The sequence below is a fragment of the Camelus ferus genome, chromosome 12 (genome assembly GCF_009834535.1).
Source record: "Camelus ferus isolate YT-003-E chromosome 12, BCGSAC_Cfer_1.0, whole genome shotgun sequence".
Classification (NCBI taxonomy): Eukaryota; Metazoa; Chordata; class Mammalia; order Artiodactyla; family Camelidae; genus Camelus; species Camelus ferus.
This window is the reverse complement of record NC_045707.1, coordinates 33,552,423-33,577,322: the sequence shown is the minus strand read 5'-3', so window position 1 is coordinate 33,577,322 and position 24,900 is coordinate 33,552,423. Positions and strand designations below refer to the sequence as shown.

The window sequence follows — 24,900 nt, the reverse complement described above, 5'->3', positions numbered from 1 at the left end:
TACCTCCATTAACAAAAGAAAAAAAAAGCTAAAGGCAATCTCATGTGTGAAATCACCAAAATTACACAATTTGTATTCCATAACTCATACATACATATGTATTTTATTCTTACTACAACTGTGGAAAAGTTACAGGAAACTAACTCAGATATTTTTATTTCATTTCCTGGTATGTGCACAATCTACCGACACTCTCTACCTTGAGCTTTCTGATAAGGATGGACTGAAAAAAAAAGAAACTATGGTTGTGCTAGCTCTCCCTTTCCTTCTATAACCTTCATTTTTTGTGTAAGTGGTTGGCTAATGCTGGGAAGTAACACAAAATATAAGAAGTTATGATGGGATTCTCTCGTTATTCATGTTTCTTAGAACAGCATTGTCTTCTTTCTGCATTCAAAGTGTTCTGATTAGTAAGGAAAGCTTGGCCTCTTGAGGCTGTCTGCACCCTTTCTCCTCCTTCCCTTTACTAAGTTGTAGATGTAACACATTTATCTTGTACTGGTTTTGAATCTAGCTAACTTCCATGCATTGCAGGTCCAATAGAATTCTGTGTTTCTGGGGCATCCTGAATGCTAAATGCAAATGGTTGGCAAGGAAGGGTGTGCACACTCATATATTGTGTGTACCTCTTCTGCTTATGCTTCGCTGTGCTTTCACCTATAAAACACAATTTCAAAGGCAAAATTATTAAGAATTTCAAAATAGTGACAACTGAGCATTTAATCAAGTGCAATGTCCTTCTGAAAGCAGGGCCTTGTGCAATTGCACAGGTTACAGTATGAAGCCAGTTCTGGTTTAAGAGTTCCAGTTAATCCACAAGCTTTTTAACTCTTGGTATTGTCAACCTCTTGATTTTAGCCATTTGGTGAGTAAGTAGTGATATTTCATTGTGGTATTTATTTTCATTTCTCTGAATATTAATGAGGATAAGCATCTTTTTATGTTTATTAGTCATCTGGGGTGTGTGTATGTGTATGTGTGTGATATTCCTGTTTGTCTGTTTTTCTCTTGGCTGCCTGTCTGTCTCTCTTCTCTTTTTCTTGATTTGTAACAGTTGTTCTTATATTCTTCTGGAAACATGTAGCAGATAACTTCCTCCATTCAATGACTTGCTTTTTATGCTTTTATAGTATATTTTGATTACCAGAAGTTCCTAATGTTAAAATAGTTTACTTTGTCAGTCTTTTCCTTTAGGGTTAGCTGCTAGTTTATGTCTGTTTTCAGAAGCTGCTTTCCTCCAAATCATAAAGATATTCTCCTATATCATCATCTGAGTTTTATTGTTTTATCTTTCACGTTTAGATCCACAATCCATCTGAAGTTTACATATTTTATAATCGGTAGGGGATCAAACTTTGCTAATGCTGTTTTCAGTCAGTAAAATGATGGGTTCCCAGTCCAACTCCAGTTTGTTCTGTATAATAAATCCTATTGTGGCTTTATGTTAAAATTAGTCACGTGTTTTTGAAATGTGTGTAAAATCATAAAAGGTAAGTTTTTTGCTTGTCTTTATGGAAGTTAGGTTAGTTCTCTTGACAAAAGCTTCCAATAACATCAAGTTTAAGGACTTAGTTTCACAATAGGCAGTTCCACAGCTATTCTGAGTTACACTTTTTAAGTCTTTTGAATGTTATGGTTAAAGTGGGGATGGCAATTGTGGGTAGATCAAAGTAAACTCGTCAAAAAAATTCCAAGGGGCCCTGGGCTCTTTGCGTATATCTACACCTCACCTTCCTGTTGTCTCTCCCACCTCACCTAAAGCGATCGCCTTCCTCGCAGCCTCACTGAAGCTGTGAGGCGGGGCCATCGATTAGCCGCGGCTTCCTGGCGGCGGCCGCTCGGCTGGTCGGGGCTGGGCTGCTTCCTGCGGAAGTGGCTCGGAGGCCGTTGTGCCGGCGTCGTGTCCCTAGCTCCGCGGGGCGGCTTTGTGGGGGTCTGTGCCAACATGGCTGACCAGGACCCCCGCTACCCCTGCTCCTCGATCGAGGACGACTTCAACTATGGCAGCTGCGTGGCCTCCGCCAGCGTGCACATCCGAATGGGTACGACACCCCTTGTCCGGCCCCTCCCGGCCGCCGCTGGTCGGTCCCGCCGCGCCGCTGGCCCCTGGGGGCGGGTGTCCGGCTTCCGAGCCGAGCCGAGCCGACCTCTCTCTCCCCAGCGGGGATCGTGGGAGAGCGCAGGTCTCCTGGGGCTCAGAGGGCAGCCTTCCCGACTCCTGCTGGCCCTCCGGCTCGGAGGAAGGGCGTCGTCCCCAGGCAGGAGCTCAGAGGGACAGGCGGAACGGTACCCCAGCTGTGCGCTCAGAAACCTAACCTGGAGCCCATCCTGCCGGAACCGTGTCTTCTTCGGGGTAGAAGGGGACGGCTGAAAACCTCAGCAGCCTGAATTTGGCATCTTTCAATTAAAAAGAAAAAAAAAAGCACGGGTTATTTTTCGGTGAAAATCAGTTTAATATACGATCATTGTGACGTACATCTGAATGGAGTTAACTGCTTGAATGTTTTCGGTTTAGGGGGATGTGGACGCGTTTCAAGTTTCTGTGTCCTTGTCGGTTTCCTTCCCTGGATTGTAAGTTCAGTGAGGGCAGGGACCATTATCTATCTCATAGTTCTTTTCTCACTGCAGGACTCAACGTAGGTGGGTTACTGAGGCGGTTGTTGGGAATGGAAGTTTCCCAAGTCAATCAACATGCCATGTTAGCTGTAAGTTATGCAGTATGCAGTGGGCAGAAATTATTTTGAATTTAAAATGCTCAGCTTCATGTAAGTGGAATTCATTGTCCGCTCTAGTTTAGCCAATTGATCGCAAAAGCTGCCCCGGATTTTCATTGTATCCGACAGCTGGAACTTGTTGGGAAGAGGAGTTATATAGCGCTTATGCACTAAGAATCTTGATCCCCCAGCATCTATATTTCTGGAATTGAATTTTGGAATTATTTTGGCAAGTGAGCTTAGTTTTTTTAATTAGAGAAATTTTAATTCTGGTAAAATACACATAACATTAAAATTTTACCTTCTTAACCATTTTTAAGTGTACAGTTCAGTGTGCAGTGTTAAGTATATTCGCATTGTTCTGCGACTAATCGCCAGAACTTTTTCATCTTGCAAGACTGAAACTGTACCATCAACTTCCTGCTTTCCTCTCCCCTAAGCCCCAGGCAGTCTCTATTATGCTTTTCTTTTTTATGAATTTGGCCACTCGGGATACTTCACATAAGTGGAGTCATACTGTACTTGTCATTTTGTGACTGGCATATTTCAATTAGCATGTTTTCAGGGTGCATTCATTTTGTAGCATTTGTCAGAATGTCTTTCCTTTTTAAGGCTGAATAATTTCCCTTGTATGTATAAACCACATTTCGTTTATTCATTCATTTGTTGGTGGACACTTGGGTTGCTTCCACTTGACTCTGAATAATGTTGCCATAAACGTGGGTGTACAAATATCCCTTTGTGACCCTACTGTCCTTTTTGATAATATGCCCCAAAGTGGAATTGCTGGATCATGTATGTTTTAGTGAAAAACCTGAGTTTTTCCCTCCTGTATTTCTCCTTTACTACTCACACAGGGTACTCCACTTCTGGCACTTCTGGTCAACAAAAGTGTGGGGACTTTTCCCCACTTGAAGCAATTCTCCAGGGCACCAGCTGGGTGTCCTACAATTTAACTCAACTCTGACACTATGGAGCACTAGGAGATAGTGTCAAATCCCCGTGGGTCAAGGTCTGTCCCACAAGACTGTGCCCATGCTACTTCACATGCCTATTGCAAGTAGTAGGTCCCTAGGTTACTCACAGCGTCTGTCAGAGTTGGCTATAAATGGGAGTTTCCCATGACCCTTCCTTGGGTTTGATTCCTTTTGAGTGTGGCTCACATAATTCAGGGAAACACTTAGGTTTACCATTTTATTAAAGGATACAGATCAACAGCCAGATGAAGAGATAGAGGGTGAGGTCTGGGAGGGTCCCAAGCACAGGAGCTTCTGTCCTCATGGTGTTGGGGTGCATCACCCTCTCCATGTCCCATATTATTGGGGTTTTATGGAGACTTCTTCACATAGGCATGATCGATCGTTAACTCCATTTTCAACCCTTCTCCCATCTCAAGAGAGTAGGGTGCAGGGCTGAAACTTCCAAGCTTCTAGTCATGGCTCCTTCTTTCCAAAGGCAGCTCTCCTGGAGTCCACCCAGAGTTACCTCATTAGAACAAAAGACACTTCTATCACCCAGGAAGTTACAAGGGTTTCAGGAACCCTGTGTCAGGAAAATTGGGCTGGTAACTAAGCCCAACCTGTATTAGAAAGTAATGTCTAGGGGAGGGGATGGCTCAGTGGTAAGAGCACATGCTTAGCATGCATGAGATCCGGGGTTCAATCCCCAGTACCTCCAGTAAAAAAAAATAAATAAAATAGATAAATAAGGAAAGTAATGTCTCATCTGTCTCTGTTTTTTTTTTTTGCTAATTAAAAGATAAAACAATAATGCTCCCCCCCACCCCCCCGTTTTGTAAGCCAATTGTGCTGGCTAACCTAATGCCTTAAGGAGAGCAGTTATGACTTCTGCTTTCTCGTTGCCTTTACATGTAGTAAAAAGGGGTTGCTTTGAAAATGTACATTTTCTGGAAAATACTTTTGAAATATTATACATTTAAAATGTCAGGGCTCATTGGTAGAAAACAACAAATCATGAAGCTACAGAAAAATTATGTGAGAATGGAATCTGAGTACAGCCTCTACCTTGAACATTTTTATGGTGCCAATTAAGCTAGTATATATAATTGTTGTATATATAATGTATAATAGTCTATTAAACTAGTCTGTTTTAGCAATATGCTAATTTATTTTTTTGAAACACTGAGACATACTGTTTTGTAGACTCAGAAGCACAGCATTATGATCTGTGGGATTATTTTATACATACTTTTCTGCAACCATGTATTTTCACTTAATATATCTTGCATTTAAAAAACAGCAGTATATACAGTTTTATCATATTATTTTAAACTACAGTGATCTTCCATAGTACGTATGTACCATAATCTGTTTAATCATCTGACGGATATTTAGATTAGTACTTTTGTTTCTTTTTATTCCTTCAAATAGTGCTTTAGGGAACATTCTTACATATTTCTGTGAATTTCCCCAAGTATTGCTCTAGGATAAATTTTTAGAAGTGAAATTATAGGGTCCAAAGAGTATGTGCATTTAAAATTTGATGTCATCAACTATCTTCCAAAGAGATTGCACCTGTTGACTCTCCAGCAAACAGTATATGAGGGCACCGTTTTTTGCACCCTCACCAACACTGAGATCATCAAACTTTTTAATATTTGGCAATCTGGTAGATCAGAGGTTGGCAAACATTTTCTGCAGAGGGCCAAATAGTAAATATTTTCAGCTTTGTGGGGCTGTAAGGTCTCTATGCCAGTTACTCACCTTTGCCATTATAGTGCAAAAGCAGTAGAGGACACATAAAGGAGAGAATGCGACCATGCCCAGTAAAACTTTTGCTTACAAAATCAGGTAACGTGCTGGATTTGGCTCTTGGCCATAGTTTGCTGACTCTTGTGGTAGGTATAAAAATGTTATCTTGTTTTAATCTGCATTCCTTTAGCTAGGTGTGTGATGGTTAACTTTTTTTTTTTTTTAACAAAACTTTGTTGGGTTCCCTACTGATATTAAGGATATAGCAATAACCAGATAATATTTCAGTCCTCAAGAGTTGCTATTTGGGTGGGGCAGTGGGGGGTAACAGACCCTAAAGTAGTAAGCAAATAAGTAGACTGCTAGCTGTGATACGTTCTCTGAAGAAAAGAATCAGTGATGGAATAAAGACTAGGGTTTAGAATAGCAGCTATTTTAGTTAAGGAGTAGGCAGGGAAAGAACTCTTAAAGGAGCTGTCAGTTATGTTGTCGGAGGAGGAGCTAGCCAGGTGTATTAGTTACTTACTGCTTTATTAAAAATTACTCTCAAATTTATTAGCTTAAAACAAGAAATAGTTCTTATCTCACATAGTTAATGAGAGTCAGGAATCTGGGAGAGGCTTAGCTAGCTGGTTCTGACTCAGTGTCTCCTGAGTGTCCACTCAAGATGTGGGTGGGCTGGGACTGCAGTCAGCTGAAGGCTTGACTGGACTGGAGGATCTCCTTCCTGGAAACCTCATTCATGTGGATGTTGGCAGAAGGCCTTAGTTCCTTGCCACATGACCCTCTCCATAGGCTGTATGAGTGTTCTCATGGCATGGTGGCTGGCTTCCCCAAGAGCAGGTGATCCATGAGAGACTAACGAGGAAGCCACAGTGTAGTGTCTTTTATGACCTATTCATGGTAATCACACACATCATCACATCTCCCTTAAATCAGCTCAAAGTTCAGAATCTTGTGATCTAAATCAAATTCAGGGATGGGTGAGGCTCCTTGGGTGTGATTCCTTAAGTGTAGCTCCTCTGAGTACATTTTCTCTCACAGACTGTGAAACTAAAGAATTTTTTAATTACCTGTGTCCACACACACGACATCCAGTGGTAGGATGGATGTAATTTGGTGGTGTTTTTTTCCAGTAAAATCATTCAGAAAACTGTGTTGAGTATCCTACAATTCTTACTGAGGTTCACTCTAATAGGTAAAAGCCACAACCACATGTCTTAGAGTGAGCTTTGGCCAAGACTGATGGGTGACTTTCCTCAAGCCTCTCAGAAGTCCTGTTGTTTGGATGATTTTTCTGAGGGGCAATGTTGAATATTTGTGGGGTTTTAACAAAGGATTTTATAATCACATCCTCTGTCTCCTTTTGCATTTTAGTATGAACAGTGAGAAGCCAACAAGTGCATGCTCTGTCTGGAAATCTCCTTAGTTTCATCACCCGTTTGATTAGGCACATTTTTTACTTCATGTATTCCCACAGGTGACAGTGTTTCTAAATTTTTTGCCAGTACTTAATGAGAATTCTTTTTCTTCCAGTTTCTGTAAGATTTTCCTCACTCTAAGTCCTTACCTGCAGCCTCCTCAAAGGCATCATCCTTCTCCAGTTTCTTTAAGGCTCTTTAAACTTCTGCCTCAAAGACCTGCCAGCTTCTGCCCACTCGTTGATTCCAAAGCCTCTTCCACATTTTAGGTTTTTGGTACAGCAGCACCCCACTTCCAGGCACCAAAATCCGTGTTAGTTTCCATTGCTGTGTAACAAATTACCACAAAGCTTAGTGGCTTGAATAAATGTTCATTATCAGTTTCTAAGAGCCAGGTATCTGAGTGATTCTAGCTCAGGGTTTGTCGTAGGTTGTGGTCAAGATGTTGGCTGGGCCTGCAGTCATTTGAAGGCCTGCCTGGTGCTGAGGGATATTCACTCATCATTGTTCGCAGAAGGCTTCAGTCTCCCTGGCTCTTGGCCGAAGACCTCACTCTCCCACCTCATGGACCTTTCCTTAGGAATACTTGAGATTTCTCACTACATGGCATCTCCTAGAGCATTTATTCTCAGTGGGGACAGTATGGCCTCCAAGAGGGTGAAAATTAGTTCTTGAGGTGGAGGGCAGAAATCTGATATTTCAATGGTTTCAGCCTTTCAGAGGTCTGTGGGACATAAACAGATGTACACTGTATGAGTGGCATTAAAATTTTATTGGAGAGCTATTAGGAAAACAATATCCAGAAGGCTTCTTAGATGGGCAGTGATGAAAAAAAGGTTGAGAAATACTGCTTTAGAGCAAGTGATCTAAGAAAGAGCAAGTAGGTAGTCACAGTGCCTTAAAAGTTTTTTTTAAATTGAGCTATAATTGACAGGTACTGCCTTTTATGACTAGTCTTAGAAATAACACACACTGTTCACTTCTGCGTTACTCTTTTTGTTAGAGGTGAGTCACTTGAAGGGAGTGTCAAAAGTTATGGAGTTATTTTAAACCATCAGTTCATGTAAAGAACGATAAGGGCACTCCAGGCAGAGGAAACAGCAAGGGCAAAAGAAGGATTTGGCATGTTTGGGGAACGAGGGGTAGCTAGTGTGGGTAAAACACAGTGAGGAAAGGGAAGAGTGGTGTGAGATGAGGTTAGAAAGGCTCTGTATCTTGTGGGGCCCATAAAACCTTGAAAATTTTATTCTAAGTGTAAGGGAAATAAAAGTATTTAAGCAGGGAGTCAGACAATATGGATTACTTTAGAGAAAGATCTCTGACAGCTGTGTGGAGAGTGAATTGAGACAATAGGTGGGACCAGTGAAAGCATGGCGACCAATTAGAAGTCTGCTTTCATAGGCCAGGTGGGAGGTCACACAGACTGACTGCGGAGGTAGCAGAGGAGACCCAAGAGTGGGCATGCTGGGCTCTGAAGGTGGAAGCTACAGTAGTTGCTGATGGATTGGGAGAAGGGAGGGGAAGCGGAGATGACTCCTTACGTTTTGGGCTTGGGGGATGTTGGTGCTGGTGACACATTTAGGTAGAAATGAAGAGCTCCTGTTTTAGCCTAAGTCTGAGTAGATAGGGGAGAAATAGCAGTAGAAAGGGGGAAGTAGAAGGGCAGAAATAAGGGCTCGAGAAGAAAATAGAAAGATTGCTGTTTGGCTTGTATTCGTCTCATGTCCCATCTTTTATTTTTCCCTGTGAGCTGCATATGTATATCTTATGCCACCTGTTATATAAGTTATTCAAAGTGGATATCAAATGTTTTTTCATGGGATTTAAGTCCCTATTTTTAAAAGTTGTGATCTAGAGTATCTGCATAAGGATTATTTTTATGATGAATTTATTGGCTTAGCGTAGGTTTCTTTAAAGTATTTTTCTATTACAAAAGTAATAAGTATTTATTGGTGTTATATTAAAAAAACACAGATTAGCAAAGAATTGAACATGGAAATCATCCTCAGTCATACTGCTCAGAAAAAACCATTATTAACACCTTTGTGTGTATTCTTTCAGTCTTTTATCACATATGCGCTTGTACACACACACAAGTATGAATAAACATAAAATGGTAAGTATTAACACTGACTTCCGCTGCTTAATTGAGAATATATATTATGTGGAATGGGTTTGAGTTACATAAGGTGTAGAGTAGGGTATCAAATTAAAATATGTGATTTTTTTTTTTTTACTCCAGAAATATCCCTTGGAGGAATAATGGTTTGACCTCTGGTTTAGTAATTAAAGTTGCAGAAAGGTAGCCCAAAAAATGTTGTTCATGGCAGTAATATATTTTTTTTTCTACTTTTGTGAAAAAGGTGGAAATGACCTCCCAAAGCTTGCAGATATCAGGGTGTTTTTAAGAAAGTACGTTGTAGATGTGCTGTGGAGATGAACACTGTCTGCTTTTGGTTCAAGATAAATACCTCTGCCTAGGCCAAAACAGAACTGATCCTGTGACTGAGTCATTGGTTTACATGTTCAGTAAAAGCTGTTTAGGACATTAGGAACAACTCCCTGGATGTTATGGAAAGGGTGCCAGAAGGAAACATTGATTAAGATTTAAATTGGGGGCCTTTTAAGGAGTAAATCTTCAGTATTTATGAAAATTCTCTTATTCTTATAAAATATTTATTAATTTGGCAGACGTGCTATCAATGTACTTCATCCTTTCTTGAGAATTTAGGTCTTCAGTAGGAATTTTTTTCAAAGAGAACCTTTTTTATATGCACATTGTCATGAGGAGCAAGAGACAATATCATACCTTTTGTTGGGTAAAAGTCATTCAGCAGTAGTTTTCTTGCCTACCTAAGCACAGTACTCCATGTGAGTTATGTGGCTCCATTATTGTTTCAGAGTAACGCTCTTTCTCTTCCCTGACTGGCAAAATTCACCTTTCATTAATTCAATATAAATTTATTTAAAAGCAAATAAAATTTAATGAGTATTCTGTGCCATCCTCTTGGCTGGGTGCTAGGAGCCTGAGAATGAATAAGTCATGCTCCCTATTATTAGGAGCCTTTTTAGTCTGTATAGTCTAATAGGAGTGAAGGGCAAGTAGACTTCTCACTTAGGAAATAAAGTGATTAGAAGCATGTTAGGGTCCCTTGGGAACATAAGGAGGACCATCTAGTTCAGACTGAGGAACTGAGAAAGGCAAAGTCTTGAAAGATGATGAGCAGTTTGTTAAGGGGGTGAGGGGAGGATATTATCAGTCTGTGTACATGGAGGAGGTGGGAACTGTTGTCAATATTTTATTTCTGAAGCTGGTGGTGAGTTGGGTGTTTGCTGTATTATTTTTATCATCTGCATATCAGAAGACCGTAATAAGTATTTTTTAATCATTAGGCCTTGGAGTTGATTTATGGATGTTGGTAAGCATTTCTCACATAGAAACTAGAAGCAGAGGTTGTAGAAGTGAGAAATAAAAGTAGGTGAGTGAAAGTAAGTTTATATATTGTTTGCCTTGAAAGGATAAACTTCATTTTGGGGAGACATTTGTACTGCTTGGAAATGAAGATTTCTTTTAAAAATTTATATCTGACCATATGCTTCCTATTCCAGCTTTGCAGTTTCAAGATAGATTTGTTCTTTAAAGTGTTCTGTTTTTAATCTTTTGCTTTATTTTATGTTGTACAAATATGCATTCAACACTGTCTTTTTATTTTGATGAAAACATTTATATTCTGGCCTCTTAATGTTTTTTAAGCTCATGCTTCCTGGAGGAGGATAGTTACCACTTACAATTTTGGATTTCTTTGGAGGCGTTTCGTTTTTTCAGTTTTAGTTGCAGACTACATTATTGGGATTGAGATTTAAGAAGGAACACATACAACAGTTTAATGTTTCTAAGAAGAAATTTGATCTTGCTGTTCTCTGGTAAATGCTTAAGAAAATAGTCATGTGTAATTTTTTTCTCTTTCAGCCTTTCTAAGAAAAGTCTACAGCATCCTTTCTCTGCAAGTTCTCTTAACTACGGTGACATCTGCATTTTTTTTATACTTTGATTCCATACGGACATTTGTACATGAAAGGTAAGGTAATGATGTGATTCTGAATCATTTTCAGCCACTGCATATGACTGAAAGGGCATAATATGAGCAAAGTTAGGTTTTTTTTTTTTCTATTAACCTTTGCAGTTAGAATGTAAAAAATGTTCATTACTAACTCTTCTAAATAAGTTTTGATAAGGAAAATGTTCTACAACATGGTATTTACCTCTGAACATTTTAGCTTACAGTTTCATAGGGTTCAACTCTCATCTCATGGAGTAGTATTAAGAATTTTCAGTGCATGCAGTTTTTTAAGTCTTCATTTTTTTGCATATATTAGACTTATGCCCTGTCTCCAAAGCCTAAGACAGTACTTGAAAAGTAAAGATAGTTAAAAAAAAAAAAAAGATTTAATTTATCTTACGGTTGACTCAAACGAGGAAAATTTCACTGAAAAGTTTTCAGAGGAATTCCGTATGATTCATCCCTAATTTGTTTAAGATCTGACCTCCAAAATAATTATTTCCATGGCTAAAAGTAATATAGGGTTTTTTTGTATTCAAAGAAAGGAAAAATAAAGAATGAACATTTTCTTAGCAGTAGATACTTTCTGTCCTACGTCTCTTTACAAAAGGGAAGTCATGAACTATTTGTTTGCTACTTGAAGTAAAGTTCTTCAACTTAAATCACAGCTGGATAGTAAATACTCTAAAAAATATGTATCAAATTTGTTAATTTATTGGTTTTTCTTTATTTCTTTAATAATAACTATTATTTGAATACTTATTCTTTATTGTATTTTAGTTTAAAAAAAGCAGTAATTGCAAACATTATTCAAATATGATAGAAGTTCATGAAGTAAAAAGGCCAAGTCTTCCCCATTCATTGTGGGGAAGATTCTTTGTCCTGCTCCTCCTCATCTCACACTCCTCAAGTTTTCTACAAGGAAAAATAATTTTTTTTTTGAAAAATATTTCTTTTGATAGTTTGGTGTAGAGCCTTCCAGATTTTTTCCCCCTATACTTTCATAAATACACAGATAAATTTTATTAAATTGGATAATACTATTTATGGTATTTTTAAACTTGGGAATGGTTTTAATGTTTTGTCTTTCAGTCCTGCCTTAATTTTGGTGTTTGCCCTTGGATCTTTGGGTTTGATTTTCGCCCTGACTTTAAACAGACATAAGCATCCCCTTAACCTGTACCTGCTTTTTGGATTTGTGAGTACTTTGACAATATCTGTTCCTTTAACATTTGTTCCTGAGTGTTAAACTTTTTTATTTAGTTGAATGCATATACATATGTAACAGAACAAAATTAATGAGTTTTTTTTAAAATTCAAGGCTTTACGTTTATAATGGCCTATCAGTTGGTGGATAAAATCTAACTAGAGTAAGCACATAAAACAAAGATATGTAATTAAGGAAAAGAGAACCTAGAGGATGAAGCTTGATATCCCTAAATGTTTTATTTAGCATATGAGTTCAGTTACTTATGACATGGCTTAAACAATGACAAGATAACAATGGCCTAAACAGGATGGGTTAACTTCTCTTTCAGGTAAAAATTTGAAGGTTTAATGAAGTGTCAGGGACCCAGACATCTACTATAGTTAAGACATTTCTTAAGTGTTTGCATAGTACAAGAGAGCTCACTGCCATATCCACATTCTATCCATTTATTTTAAAAAACAAAAAGAGAAAGAGGAGAGTAGGCTTCTTTGCTTTTTGAGATTGTGTACCTGCCTTGCTACTCTATTGACTAGAATGCAGTCTTGTGACCAGATCTAGCTGCAAGGGAGGCTGAAAAATGTATTGTTTAATCTGAACAGCTATGTGTTCAGGTAAAAATTCTGTTACTAGGGAAGAAAGAGAGGATAAATACTGGAAGACAGTTTCAAGACTGCCACACAAAATACTACCTAGATATTTTATTCCTCCTGTATTTGTTTGTGTGAGATAGTGATGTTTTTATTAATGTGCATGTAATTTGCAATTTCATTTTTATTTATTAGAGTGAGAAAAATAGAATTTTCTATATTATTTCTAGAATCTTCCTGTTATAGATATGAAAAATCTAGTTGAGTTTAAGGAGTGATGGGATCACAATTTCAATCTAAATATTCTTACTCAATACACTGAAGTTTCCGTTTCATTATGGTGGGTCATATACTTCCCAAGGCTGCCCCTGAAGCTAAAATGAGATCATGCATATAGAATCACCTTCAACGCCTGGATATTAGAACATGTACATGACATAGTGTAAACTTTACTTGCATTTATGTAATTTCAGTTTCTTTTTCTTAGACACTGTTGGAAGCTCTGACTGTGGCCTTTGTTGGTAAGCTATAATTGTGCTTTTTTTAATGTGGATAAATTGTTTGGGTAAAAAGATGTTGGGGCTAAAGCTTAATATCACGGAATGCCATATTCAAAAATGTGGCATAGAATGAGGAATTCCTGAAATATAAGCACAAATTAAATGTTTATGTAATTCAGCTGAGTTCAGAGGAAGTAGAGAAGAATTGGGAAAACAGTAGAAATGGAGAACAGTATCCATTTTGTTTATCCATTTGTAAAAATAAGACAACAGTAGCTAATCTTTTCCCTAATTTAAAGGGATCTTAGAAGAACTGATAACATGTTTTGAGCCATGTACTTATCACATGAGCTCAGCATCTCTAATTGCCTGCATTGAACTCTGCTTTATTATTATATCCTCATATTTTGTCACATGGCACTACAAGAAACAGTGGCAATTTCTGGTTTGTATTTTGTATTACGTATGTATTTGAAAGGAAATGTCTGTTATAATCACTTGGTGTACCTATGTAATGACTCACATAAAAAATTTTGTGATTCATTAACAGTAAAAATTCTAATTGTCTCAAAATGATTAATATGGGGTACCAAATAGAGAGGAATTGACTATGACTCTCAATAACAGTAAATTGTTAATCCTTATGGTTAATATATTTGTCTCTTCCTGTTTTGTCATTACTGGTTTTAACTTTTTTATGCCAGTTACATAGAATCTATGTTGTTTGGTAGTCTATCTCTTCCTTTTACAAAAGAATAAGAATATGAATAAATAATAATAACCACTAAAATAAATAGCATTGAAATTTCTTAGCACAGAGAAGAGGTATTATTAATATTTACTTATTATTAGTGTTATTCTCTATTAATGTTACTTACTATTAATGTTATTATCTGGTCCATCTCTGTCCTCCCTGGCTCTCACCATTTGTAAGGGATGTACGAGAGAGATTTATTTCAGGGTAATTGGAATCCACCTAATCTTACACTCAAATTTCTGACAAGAAGCAAAAATGATTTCATGTTTTATCTTTTCTGTGTTCACCTTCCTAATCCTGTAATGCATAGAGAAATTCCAACTGTTTAGCATTTAGGGATAGAAAAAACTTGGATAATAATTCCCCCCAAATTAAAAATTACTTAATGGTTTTGGGTTCAAAGCACTTAACTTCCTTTAAGAGGTTATAATTTAACATTCTTGTTAAAATATTAAGCAGTTGTATTACAACAGCCATAGTCAATCCAGATGATTATTCTAAAATTACAGAAGGGAATTTGGTATATATTCAGTAAACCCCCAATAAGGTACTCCACGATAAATGCAGATTTGGGTATGAAGCAATCAATGGTTGCGTGTGCGCGCTCTCTCTCTCTCTCTCTCTCTCTGTTCCCTTTGGGGTTGGTGAATGGCAGACAACCCCAGACAGCCCCAGTGTTTTTCTGGCCCAGGAATTCCCAGCCAGCCACAGGACCCAGAATCACCCCTATTGATATTTAAGCCACAGTTGATGATAAACTGCAGCTGGGACAGGGAAGGATGAGAATCATTTCACCAGATCCCCCAAACCCCTAACCAGCTAGCTGTGTAATACCACTCCAGTCATTCCTTTAACTTCATAATAATGTGACCCCCTTATGTCATATACTTTGGAGCCTGTTTATTGTGTTATGAGTGTGGTTTTACTGTATCAATATTCAAGGCTAAATAAGGAATCTTTTCATAATTGTTTTTATTGGCAAGTAGTATATGACAAAAAATAGAGCACTTCTATGAAATGACAGAAACAAACTTTTATATTGAGTATGTTTATATATATCTTTAATCAGTGTTTTATAATTTTACAGTTACTTTCTATGATGTGAATATTGTTCTGCAAGCTTTTATACTGACAACTGCAGTATTTCTTGGTTTGACTGTATATACTCTACAATCTAAGAGAGACTTCAGCAAGTTTGGAGGAGGGTAAGTTATATATATGTCATGGCTATGATAGGTAGGTATCTTAATACTACTTAGTTTTGAGAGAAGTGCTATACTGTTAGCTTTGGATACTTTTAAACTGGAGGATAATGAGAGGTCATCTCTCTGAGTACTAGGGCCAGGCCCTACTCTCCCGGAGCATACTAGGAGATGAAAAGTGGCTTTGAGTCATTTGCTTCCCCTGTGTATTTAAAAAAGAAGTGAATGCCAAAAAAATCAGCTTTTTAGGGAAGCTTTTTAGGGAAGCGAGGCTTGCGTGCTTTACAGATGGTATGAAGTTTACCTAAATTATTAAGGTCTTTGTCTTGATGTAAATGTTACCAAATGTTACATCCACATCTTTGTGCAAAAGCACGATAATTGACCAAGGTGCTGGCGATGTCTGTGTGAACTTTAAAATCTTCTTGATCCATCCAAATTAACCTGTATCCTTCTTCAAACTAATAAACATAGGGAACGATCCTTTTTCTGTTTGAGTAATGGTACTGTATTGTCTTCACCTTGGAAACAATGAATAGACTTTCCTAATAAGCTCACAGTGGCTTCCTGTTGGCACATAATCACCCAAACATTTTCTGTTCTTTTTGCTGTTACAACACTAAAAATTTACAAATGGTCTACTCTTGCACAAGTTTCTTTCCTCCCCCTGGTAATCTAGATTACCAGAAGTCGCTACTGGGATAAAATATAGTTAGTCACCCAATACTGACAATTGTGCAAGATGCTTACATAGTTGGATTAGAATGGAATTTGATTTAGGGAGAGGCAACTTTTTATTTGTTTGTTTCCTGTTTTGTATGTGTATGTGTGGGGGAGGGATGTTTTATACATATTTGTATGGTATGTATAATGAAGGATTTGCTCTCTGCTGCTTCTTCAGCTGTATTCCTTCCCCCATCCACTCTGCTATAGTCCCTAGAACTACTGTTCAAGTAAACAATCTCTCCTATATTTCAGCCTCTTCAGAATAGATTTTCTTCTTCCTTATCTCAGCTGAAACTCGATTCCTTGCTGAGAATGCTGTTCTCTAGCTGCTCGTTCTCCCACACCCTGTGTTGTTTGTGTGGGACTTAGTGTTGAAAACTGCTTCAGTCCCTTGTGCTTCTTTCATTATTCCTTCAACATGTTGAACATTCATTGCTTTAAGGTTTATGCTGTCTGGCTGTGTACTTCCTGCTCTTTCTCAGTAATGTCACTCATTCTGTTTTTGGTCAAACTTCCTCATGCTTTATAAAGATTTGAGCATCAAACCACGTTAGTCCCATCCATCACCTTAGCTTCTCAATATCTCTGGATCCCTTCTACTCCAGCAACTTTCATCTCCCTGCCATGGCCACACTGTGGACCCTTGTCATCACTAGGGATTGTTCCGTTGCTGAAATCTCAGATGTCAGTGTCTCATTCTCTTTCTTCAACCTCCTGTCCTTCTATCTCTCTATCTTTCTTTACTCCCTTGACACCCAGCTACTATTCCTCTACCTCCTTGAACTTAAGAAATATATTTTTTAATGACATTGTTTACTAATTCTATCATTGTATCATTTTTGAATTTGTTTCTATTGATTGATTTTTCTCCTTGGTCATATTTCCGTGATTTTTTTTTGCATGCCTTTATAATTTCTGATTGGATGCTGGTCATTGTAAATTTTACATTGTTGATCGGAGTGTTATATTAAATATGTTTGGCTATGTTCTTCTAGGAAGCAGTTAAGTTCTTTGGAAACTCTCTGAACCTTTTGAGGTTTGCTTTTAAGTTCTGTTAACTGGGTCCAGAACAGCTTTTAGTTTAGGGCTAATTTGGCCCCACTGTTGAGACAGTAGCCTTCTGAGGATTACTCAGAGTTCTATGTCTTAGGTTTTTCCACTTTGGCTGGTGCGAATGCAGACTATTCCTGGCCCTGTGTGAGCTCTGAGGATTGTTCTGCCTACTTCTCCATGGTACTTCTTTCTCCCGCCATTATCACTTCCTCACATGTATGCATTAAGTACTCAGCTAAAGTCTTGAGGGAAGCCTCTCCTTGCAACTACAACGAAACCACAACTGACTGTTAGACAACCATCGAAAAAAGACTGGAACCTAGCAAAGAAGATCATCTTCAACTAGAAACATGAAGAGGGAACCACAACAGGATGGTAGGAGGGGCGTGCTTGTGGTATCACTGGGCCCCATATCCTGCGGGTGGGCGACCCACAAGCTGAAGAGTAATTAAGTCGCAGAGGCCCTCCCACAGGAGTGAGCGCTCTAAGCCCCACGTCACGCACAGCCTGGGGTCCCGGCATCGGGAGGAGGAGGAGACCCCCGGACATCTGGTTTTGAAGGCCAGGGGGTCTTGGCTCCGGGAGCCCCACGGGACTGGGGGAAATGGAGACTTTACTTTCTTGGGAAGTGTACACAGACTCTCGCATGTGCCAGGTCCATGGGCCCAGGCAGTGATTTCATAGGAACCTGGGCCAGGCCTGCCTGCTGGTTTTGGAGGGTCTCCTGGAGACGTAGGGGACGGCTGTGGCTCACCCAGGGGACATAAAAAAGCTGGTGGCGGACATTCTGGGAGTGTTCATCTACATGAGCTTTCCTGGAGGCTGACATCTTGATTGGATCAATAGCTCCAAGACCTAGCCCCACCCAACAGCCTGTAGGCTTAAGGGCTGGGAAGCCTCAGGCAAAATATACTGGGTGGGAACACAGCCCACCCATCAGCAGACTTCCTACGCCACAAACGCCTCTAGACACCAGAGGTTAAGGACCAAGCTTCACCCAGCAATGGGCAGGCACTGGCTCCTCCTGCCAGGAAACCTGCACAAGCCTCTAGTCCAGCCTGATGCACCAGGGGCAGATACCAGAAATAAGAAAACAGTAATCCCAAAGCCTGTGGAAGGAATCCACAAATACAGGCCAGACTCTACACTAGGACTGGCTGGCCCCTCGCCCTTGGGTGACAAGAGAGGAGTGTACTGCTGGGACACATAGAACATCTCCTACAGAGGACCACCTCCCCAAGGTTGAGAAACATAACTTACCTACCTAAAAATACAAATAGAAAGATAAACAATATGAGGCAGCCGACTAATATCTCCCAGGCCAAGGCACAAGATGAAATCCCAGAAGAAATAAGTGATGAGGACATAGGCAATTTATCTGAGAAAGAGTTTAAAGTAATGATGGCGAAGATGTTCAGAGAACACAAGATGAGTATAGGTGCAGAGAGTGAAGTTTTTAACAAAGAACTGGAAAATATAAAGAATACTGAAACAGAGTTGAAGAATAAAATCACTGAAATGAATAACACACTAGAAGGAACCAAGAATAGACTAAATGAGGCAGAAGAACAGATCAATGAGCTAGAAGACAGATTAGTGGAAATCACTAATGCAGAACAGAAAAAAGAATGAAAAGAAATGAGGATAGTTTAAGAGAACTCTGGGACAACATGAAGAACATAAATATTTGCATCATAGGGGTCCCAGAAAGAGAAGAGAGAGAAAGAACCTGAGAAAATTTTTGAAGAGATAATAACTGAAAACTTCCCCAGTTGGGGAAAGGAAATAGTCACCCAAGTCCAGGAAGCACAGAAAGTGCCACACAGAATCAACCCAAAGAGAAACACACCAAGGCACACAGCCATCAAATTGACAACAATTAAGGATAAGGAGAAAATATTAAAATTAGCAAGAGAAAAGCAAAAAATAACATACAAGGGAACTCCCATAAGGTTATCAGCTGATTTTTCAGTAGAAACTCTTCAGGCCAGAAGGGAGTGGCACACTATATTTAAAATGATGAAAGGGGAAAACTTACAGCCAAGAATACTCTATCCAGCAAGGCTCTCGGTCAGACTTGATGGAGAAATCAAAAGCTTCACAGGTAAACAAAAGCTAAAAGAATTCAGCACCACCAAACCAGTTTTACAACAAATGTTAAAGGACCTTCTCTAATCTTCAAACCATAAGAAAAGAGAACAAAAAGAAGAAAGAGGAAAAAAAAAAAAAGACATACAAAACATTACTTTGGCAGTTCAGGGTCTTTTATGGTTCCATGTAAAATTTGGGTTTGTTGTAGTTCTGTGGAGAACGTCCTGAGTATTTTGACAGGGATTGCGTTGGATCTGTACATTGCTTTGGGTAGTGTGGCCATCTTGATAGTACTGATTCTTCCAATCCAAGAGCATACGATATCTTTCCATTTCTTTTTATCATCTTCAATTTCCTTCATCAGTGTTTTACAGTTTTCAGAGTATAGGTAACCTCCTTGGTTAAGTTTATTTCTAGGTATTTTGTTCTTTTCGATGCAATGGAAATATTTATGCCAGTTGTAAAATTCTGGCTTTTGAAGTGGAAAAAAAAGTGAATGAAGGGCTGCAAATGGCAAAATATCCTTCTTTCTTATGGGTGAGTTGTATTCCATGACATATGTATGCTGCATCTTCTTTATCCATTCATCTATTGATGTGCACTTATGATACTTCTATATCTTGGTAATTATAAATAATGTTGCTGTTAATAGTGGGGTGTATGTATCTTTTTGAATTAATTCTTATTTTGTGGTTTGCATTATCCCTTTGGTAACTATGTAAGTTTAAAAAGGTAAAGCTCTAAATGTTCTTAGAAACAATGAACAGTACATTTATGTAAATTTTAAAAATACGTGCAGTGTGTTGTGTATATGTATTTACATGCAATACATTGTATACGTGCAGTCTAATTGAAACAATTCTACCTAATAAAACTGAAAAATGAAAAAAATTTTTTAAAAAGGAAAAAAAAAGTCTCGAGGGGAACCCTCTGCATACCACCAGAGCTTGCTAGCTCTCAGTGTAGCTCTCTCCTCTCTGGATCTTTGTCCTGCAAATTCTAGCCACTTTGGCTTCTCTGATCTCTAAATTCTTGTTTCTTCAACTCAAGGAAACCACAAGGCTCCATATGGATTCCTGTCCCTACATTGCGGCCTGGAAACTCTCTAGCTGGGTTACTTGTAGAGCTCACCTCCTGTGTTTCCTTTTTCTCAGGAGTCGCTGTCCTGTGCTGCTTGCTGTCCATTGTCTGGAAAATGTTGTTTCATGTATTTTGCCTGGTTTTTATTCAAGAAGGGAGGGTAAATTTTGTCCATGTACTTCCTTTGGCCTGAGGCAGCAGATGTATATTCAGGTTCCCAAGTCTCAGATAACAAAAGATTGACTTCTATATGACTTTGTCATATAATTAAATTTTATAAATAATTTATAATTATACTTTATATATATATAAATATGAATGGTAATTTATAAAATTATAGTAGTGGCAAATTTATGTACATAAAATAAGTTTTTTAATATAGCAGAATAAAATAGAGAGTATATTGGGAACTATAATGAATGTGCATGTTCACAGAGTAATTTGTTATTGTTATTTGGAGTAAAAATGCAATTATGTTTCATTTGTTCATTTACCTATTTTCTAGGAGTTTTATAGCTCTGAATTAAAATACTTCTAATGATATTTAGCTTACATCAGTATTTTCTTTGTGTTCCAGTTGTGAAAGCTTTAAAATGATACTCTTAACTAGTTTTGTATACCATAAAAGCAGGTGTTGAGTAGATAGCTGTTCTCTCAATTTCTGGATATTCTACAGTATTCATTGTATATTTAAGAATTCTTACTATTCAGTTATTCTTTGGCAAATATCAAGATAGGTTTATTTCTTTAGAAAACGTTGAATGGGCTTACTAAGTTTTTTGGTTAGGAACAATATTCTAAATTGTTAATATTTTGTTTTTACAGACTATTTGCTGTTTTGTGGATTTTGTGCTTATCAGGAATCTTGAGGGTAAGTTCTTTTGGAATGGTAACTTGAAATATAATATAAATAATCTCAAAAAGCTGTAAGAAGCTTCTTAGGTTAGGACACTTAAGGAACATTGTATATAGAATGATTTAAAATGCTATGTTTTAAAAATCAAGGTCTTATTTTAATCACTATTTTTGATTGAAATAAAGATAAATGAACCAATGAGTTAAATTACATAGAAAGAGGCCCTCACTTGTAATTGCTAACCTTCAAGTGGCACATGTAATTCTGGAAAAGAAATATATTTTTAAAAAATTTATGATTGGAATGCTACTGTTTAAAGTCAGGTGGGTAATTTAATAGAAAAGGAAGATATCCACTGATTCCCCCATTTACTCTCTTATCCAACAGAAGTGAGGGTGGAGCTGCCTTATTTTTTTGGCTTTTAACATTTGTATTAAAAATTGTTCAGCATTGTTAAATATATATGTAGCACATGTAACTTAAGAGCAAGTAACTTAAGTATCCATAATGCTGTTCTTAAATATAAAATTATTAATCTGTTGCCTGTAGTTATTTTTTTACAGTGAGACGGTGGAGTTGCTCTTGGCTGGTGTAGGAGCCCTTCTTTTCTGCGGATTCATCATCTATGACACCCACTCACTGATGCACAGGCTGTCACCCGAAGAGTACGTATTAGCTGCCATCAGCCTCTACTTGGATATCATCAATCTGTTCCTGCATCTGTTGCGGATTTTGGAAGCAGTTAATAAAAAGTGATTGAAAGCAGTATGTAGAAATGGATTCACTAATAAAGTTTGAGATATAATTAACCATCGAATACTTTTATGATTTTATTTGTATGCTTTGTACTTCTGAGCTATTACTACAATATCATAGTAATACATGTATTAGTATTATATAATACTAGTTATAATTACCTGTAATATATATTATATTAAATATATAATAACTAGATTATATGACAGTAATATAAATCTTACTGTTTTTTATGGTATCTTAGTTTTAAATCCTTCATTTAGAATCTGAAGAGATACCAAAATTCTGTTTTTCAATTTTTTTCAATCCTAAACTTGCCATATATAGATTTTCATTTGCAATTCAAAAATAATGTTATGAGTAGATAAAATTAAGACTGTCAATTTCTTTGTCTAGTGATTTTATCTAAATTTTCCCTTAATTAAGTAATATTAGACTTGATTTTGATTTTAAAGTACTTGTGTCCTTACCATTATAAAGTGTAAGTCTCCTTTTACTGGGAGATTTTGATCTTACTTGGAAAGGAAAAAGTATAAAAGAAATTCCACAGAGAATTATTCAGTATTACAATAAAATTATATTAAAATGTTAATGACATTTCATTATAAAATGAAGTCTGCTTGACAGTCATATTTTGACATAAAATTTAATTTAACATTATTAGTTTTTTTTTAAGTACAGGTTTCATATAAAAATTATAGCAGTATACTGGTGGCCAGGGAAACTTTGGCCAATTCCTGACTGCATTAGATTGCTGAGGTGCCATAACAAAGTATCACGGACTGTGTGGCTTGAACAGAAATTAATTTTCTTACAGCTCTGGAGGCTAGAAGTGTGAGGTCAAAGGTGTCAGCTGGGTTGGATCTGAGGTCTCTCTTTGGCTGGTAGATGGTCATCTCCCTGTATCTTCACACGGACTTCTCTCTGCACCTGTCTGTGTCCAAATTTCCTCTTCTTATAAGGACACCAGTCCTGTTGGATTAGGGCCCACCCTAATGACCGCATTTTACTTTAATTACCTCTTTAAAGACCATTTCCAAATACAGTCACATCCTCAGGTCCTGGGGGTTAGGACTTTGCAGTGGTCTGAATGTTTGTGTCCCCCAGAACAATTTGTTGAAACCTAATGCCCACTGTGATGGTGTGAGGAGGTAGGGCTTTTGGGATGTACTTAGATCATAAGGATAGAGTTCTCACAAATGAGATTAGTGCTCTCATAAAAGAGACTCCATAGAGATCTCTCACTCTTTCTGCTACTTGTGGTGACAGCCAAAAGACACCATCTGTGAATCAGAAAGAGGACCTTTAACTAGATACAGAATATGCCTGCACTTTGATCTTGGACTTACTAGCCTCTAGAACTGTGAGAAATGTATTTCTATTGTTTATAAACAACCCAATCTCTAGTGTTTTGCTATGGCTGCCTGAATAGACTAAGACAGACTTTATCATATGAATTTTTAGGGGATACAACTCAGCCCATAACATTCACTAAGCATCATTTCCCAACTATTAAACTTTAGAAATAAATTAGTGGTATATAGATTTAGCCTTTGGTGAGTTTTAGATGTAAATTTGATTCCATCACTATCAGTTGATTATTGAATACCAAATGCATGATGATGTACTCAAGTTTAACATAGCATCACAGGTAAGAGCATATAAATGGAATCCTTACTATGCAACCAACTGATTATGAGATCTTTGGCAAGTTACGTATCCTTCTTAGATCTTTTACCTTATCTTTATAATGGGAATAAAGACACCTACTTTATTGAGCTGATACAAGGATTAAATGAGATGGATACATCATATAAAATAAGTGCTTTGTTAATGTCAGATGTTGTTATTAATTAATGTTACTGTTGTCAGTCCAAATTGTGACTAAAGATATTAAATAAGCAAATGCAGATTTGACATTTAAAAAATGTAAAGCAGTGCCATTTCTTTTTCCAGCAAAATTTTGTTTGGTTTGGGAAATACAGTTTCTTTAATAAAAATCATATATGACATGTAATTAATCTTTTTTAAATGACAGGCAAACTTTAAAAACTTACTTCTGATATGACAAATACTGTAAGAGTGTAAAGAGATCACAAGACCAAGAAATTTGAAAACTACTGGTACAGAGTATTATATTTTGTAAATCAACCATAGTTATTCATACATTCTTCTTACAATGCATTTTATATGGTCGCTCCTTTTTTACTATCACAATCAGTACTGCCACGTACGTCCTTGTGTGTGTCCCAGGGTGCACAGATATGAGAATTTGCCTGCGTAGGGAATATACCTGGAAGCAGGATTGCTGGGTAAAAGGGCCCGAGCAACCTCAATTTTTTTGCATCAGGTAAATGTGAAAATATGTGGAGTCCACAAATATTTTAAAAAGTGGAATTAGCAAGACTAGGTAGAGTAACAGGCCATTCCATGTGCAACGTACACAGTATAGCCAGGGAGGGAGGAGGAAAATGGAAAGAGCAGTATCTGAGAACTGTTTTTATTGGATGTAATTTGGGGAAAGAAATGACTACCTGCCTTCAATTCTTTTCTGCAGACCTCACACCTGGCTTTTATCCACTTGTTCCACTTCTGGGGATTAGTGGTATTATCAGCCAACTGCAGGCATTTTTGGAATAGCTGGGAAGTTAGGTTCTTTTTGCTTATTCATCTTTGTAAATCTTTGTTTTTAAGTCCCCATCACCTAGTGTCTGGGCAACATGGAGTCACCATTTGAATCTCAGGTGTCTTCCTGCAGGTTACAAAGTGATTATTCAGATAGGGAGTTCCCTAGGTGAGGCCTGGCTGCAGAGGCCCCATTAGCTGACGCTGGTAGCTGGTGCATAGTTTTGTGATGGGGAACCATTCTGCTTCCTGTCAGGTATTCAGTGCTACCCACTGTGCCTCCAATCCTATAGGCTTCTAGCTCTGTGATGGAGCTGAAGCAATGTCCAGTTTAATGCTTAAGCTTTGTCCTTGGTTTGAAGGGTTAAAGTTTCTTGAAGACAGTAGGTTAGTTCCCAACATTTTTGTATACCTAGCATAGTACCTCTCACAGAATACATACTCAAATGTATGATTGAAGGAATGAATTAAGGATTTTTAAATATACCAAGGTCATTTAACTATTCTGTTAGAACTGCTTTTATACAAACTGGTGAGCAATGTAAGTTAG

General features: G+C 37.8%; 1 protein-coding gene across 1 annotated transcript; it reads left to right on the top strand.

The window, feature by feature from the left end:
* The first annotated feature begins 1,851 nt into the window (after nucleotides 1-1,851).
* On the top strand, nucleotides 1,852-23,725 carry TMBIM4 (transmembrane BAX inhibitor motif containing 4). The gene is made up of 7 exons (XM_006174245.3): nucleotides 1,852-2,042; nucleotides 10,817-10,925; nucleotides 12,000-12,105; nucleotides 13,192-13,225; nucleotides 15,049-15,166; nucleotides 20,939-20,984; nucleotides 21,519-23,725. Exons 1-7 carry the CDS (start codon nucleotides 1,946-1,948, stop codon nucleotides 21,723-21,725), a joined length of 717 nt encoding a protein of 238 aa, XP_006174307.1. The 5' UTR covers nucleotides 1,852-1,945; the 3' UTR covers nucleotides 21,726-23,725.
* Nucleotides 23,726-24,900: the final 1,175 nt, after the last annotated feature.

Excerpts from the sequence above, each read along its gene's own strand:
- TMBIM4 (XM_006174245.3), top strand. The coding sequence starts at position 1,946 with ATGGCTGACCAGGACCCCCGCTACCCCTGCTCCTCGATCGAGGACGAC. Across the intron at positions 10,926-11,999 it reads CGGACATTTGTACATGAAAG|TCCTGCCTTAATTTTGGTGT; the intron begins GTAAGGTAATGA and ends TTTGTCTTTCAG. Across the intron at positions 12,106-13,191 it reads TGTACCTGCTTTTTGGATTT|ACACTGTTGGAAGCTCTGAC; the intron begins GTGAGTACTTTG and ends TCTTTTTCTTAG.